The following is a 1,908-nucleotide window of genomic DNA, read 5'->3' as shown; positions in this document are numbered from 1 at the left end:
AGTTGCTCTTCCGTGATTAATGAGTGAAGTGAATTAACTAAAACATAGTATATACTGGTATACACAGTAAGCAGAAGAATATATCAATTAAAAGAGTATGATTGATAGTCAGAGTGATGTTAGATTCCTAGTCAAATCAAGTTGTATTTATATAGCACATTTATAAACGATTTTTGGTGGAGCCAAAGTGCTGTACATATAATAAAAATAGCCTACAGTAGAGACACTTTACAGCAAATACAACAGCACAGATTGATCAGAGTATCAGTATGAGAAAAACGAAACCCTCTGTCCTCAGACCCTTTGTCCTCAGACCCTCACATCGTACAAGGAACAACTTCCAGAGAAACCCACAGTTCCAAGCACAGATTATGATCACAGTCGAGTTCATGATGGAAACACTCTTAATGTTATATTAACCTCAAAGATGAAATCTGAACTCATTACTCTTCACAGTAAATCAGTCATGAAAACAAGTAGCATTATTTGGATTTAATCCGACACTTCAACATCTTGAGTTGGTGAAATATTTTTTTCATTTTTAGTCCGTATATGATTGGGTTGAAAAGGGGGTTATAAGAAATGACTTGCAAAGTCAATACAAAACGTGTAGTTACAGGAATATTAAATCCAAGACGAACTATGATGACGTCAAAAGTAAAAAAACAGGAAAAGCTGATTAAAACCAACAGGTGGGGTAAACAGGTCTGTGCAGCTTTTCTCCTGTATTCTCTACCATGTTGATATGATATTATAAGTATCCTGGTGTATGTAAAAAGTATGAAGATAAGAGGCAGAAGGGACAGATTTACCAACATGAACACTCCATATACAGAGAGAGCGCTCGAGCTCACACACTGAAGATTGTAAATTGAATTGTTACAAAAAATCCCCCTAAAGGTAAAACTGCAGAGTTTGCTATTAGCAAAAAAAACAATTCCCACTGCAGTCTCACAAGTCGGCAGAAGCCAAGACAAGACCAGACAGACATTGACAGTTCTTTTTCTCATGATGGTTGAATAATGCAGAGGTTTACATATAGACACATATCTGTCATGGGCCATGGCTGCCAGCAGTAAAAACTCTGAATAGGACAGAGTAATATAAATCGTAGTCTGAAACAGACAGGCTTGATAAGATATGATCTGTTTCTCTGATAAAAAGTCAATCAGAAGCTTTGGGTAGATGTTAGTGCTATAAAGAACAGAGTTAATCAACAAAGCTGCAATGAACACGTACATAGGCTCATGGAGGTTTCTGTGTAAAACAATGATGCACACAATAGTGGAATTACTGCAGATGATCAGAACATATGCAGTAAACATGATCACAAAATAAAGATATCTATACCTCTGCACTTCCACATGACCGTCAAGAGTTATATATGTCACATTATATTCACCAGCCATTTATAGTTTGTATAAAACAAGGCAGATTATGTTAACAGTATACATGAATTAAGATATGAAAACATACAACCTGTTTGAAATGTTTCATGTAAAGTAACCTGCACCTCAGAAAGTGAACAGCTCCGCTCTGTGGATTCTTCTTTATCAGATTCTTCACCCTCCACAGATCTCACTAAAACTTTTCACAAAGATCTGAGCAACTTGTAAACCAATGAATGAAACTCTAGAGGCATGTGGACACCTACAGGGGGGGGGCAAAACAAATCTTCTGTCTTCATGCAGGTCAAAACCTAACCAGCTACATATTTCTGTACATCTTGAATATTAAACGAGGTCTTCACTTTTCTATCTTCAGACAACCCTCAGATTATTTTGCACATTTGTACACCGAGCTACCAGACTTCTGATGTTACATTACATTACATTACATTTAGCTGACGCTTTTATCCAAAGCGACTTACAATAAGTACATTCGACCAGGAAGACACAACCTTGAAGA

General features: G+C 36.6%; 1 protein-coding gene across 1 annotated transcript; it reads right to left on the bottom strand.

Moving 5' to 3' along the window:
- Window positions 1-482: 482 nt before the first annotated feature.
- On the bottom strand, window positions 483-1,409 carry LOC117442207 (olfactory receptor 11A1-like). Its single transcript, XM_034078207.1, has one exon. It carries the CDS (start codon window positions 1,407-1,409, stop codon window positions 483-485), a length of 927 nt encoding a protein of 308 aa, XP_033934098.1.
- Window positions 1,410-1,908: the final 499 nt, after the last annotated feature.

Source organism: Pseudochaenichthys georgianus, unplaced genomic scaffold (assembly GCF_902827115.2).
Source record: "Pseudochaenichthys georgianus unplaced genomic scaffold, fPseGeo1.2 scaffold_350_arrow_ctg1, whole genome shotgun sequence".
In the NCBI taxonomy this organism is placed as follows: domain Eukaryota; kingdom Metazoa; phylum Chordata; class Actinopteri; order Perciformes; family Channichthyidae; genus Pseudochaenichthys; species Pseudochaenichthys georgianus.
Note: the sequence above shows the minus strand (reverse complement) of the source record. Positions and strands in the feature narration are given on the sequence as shown.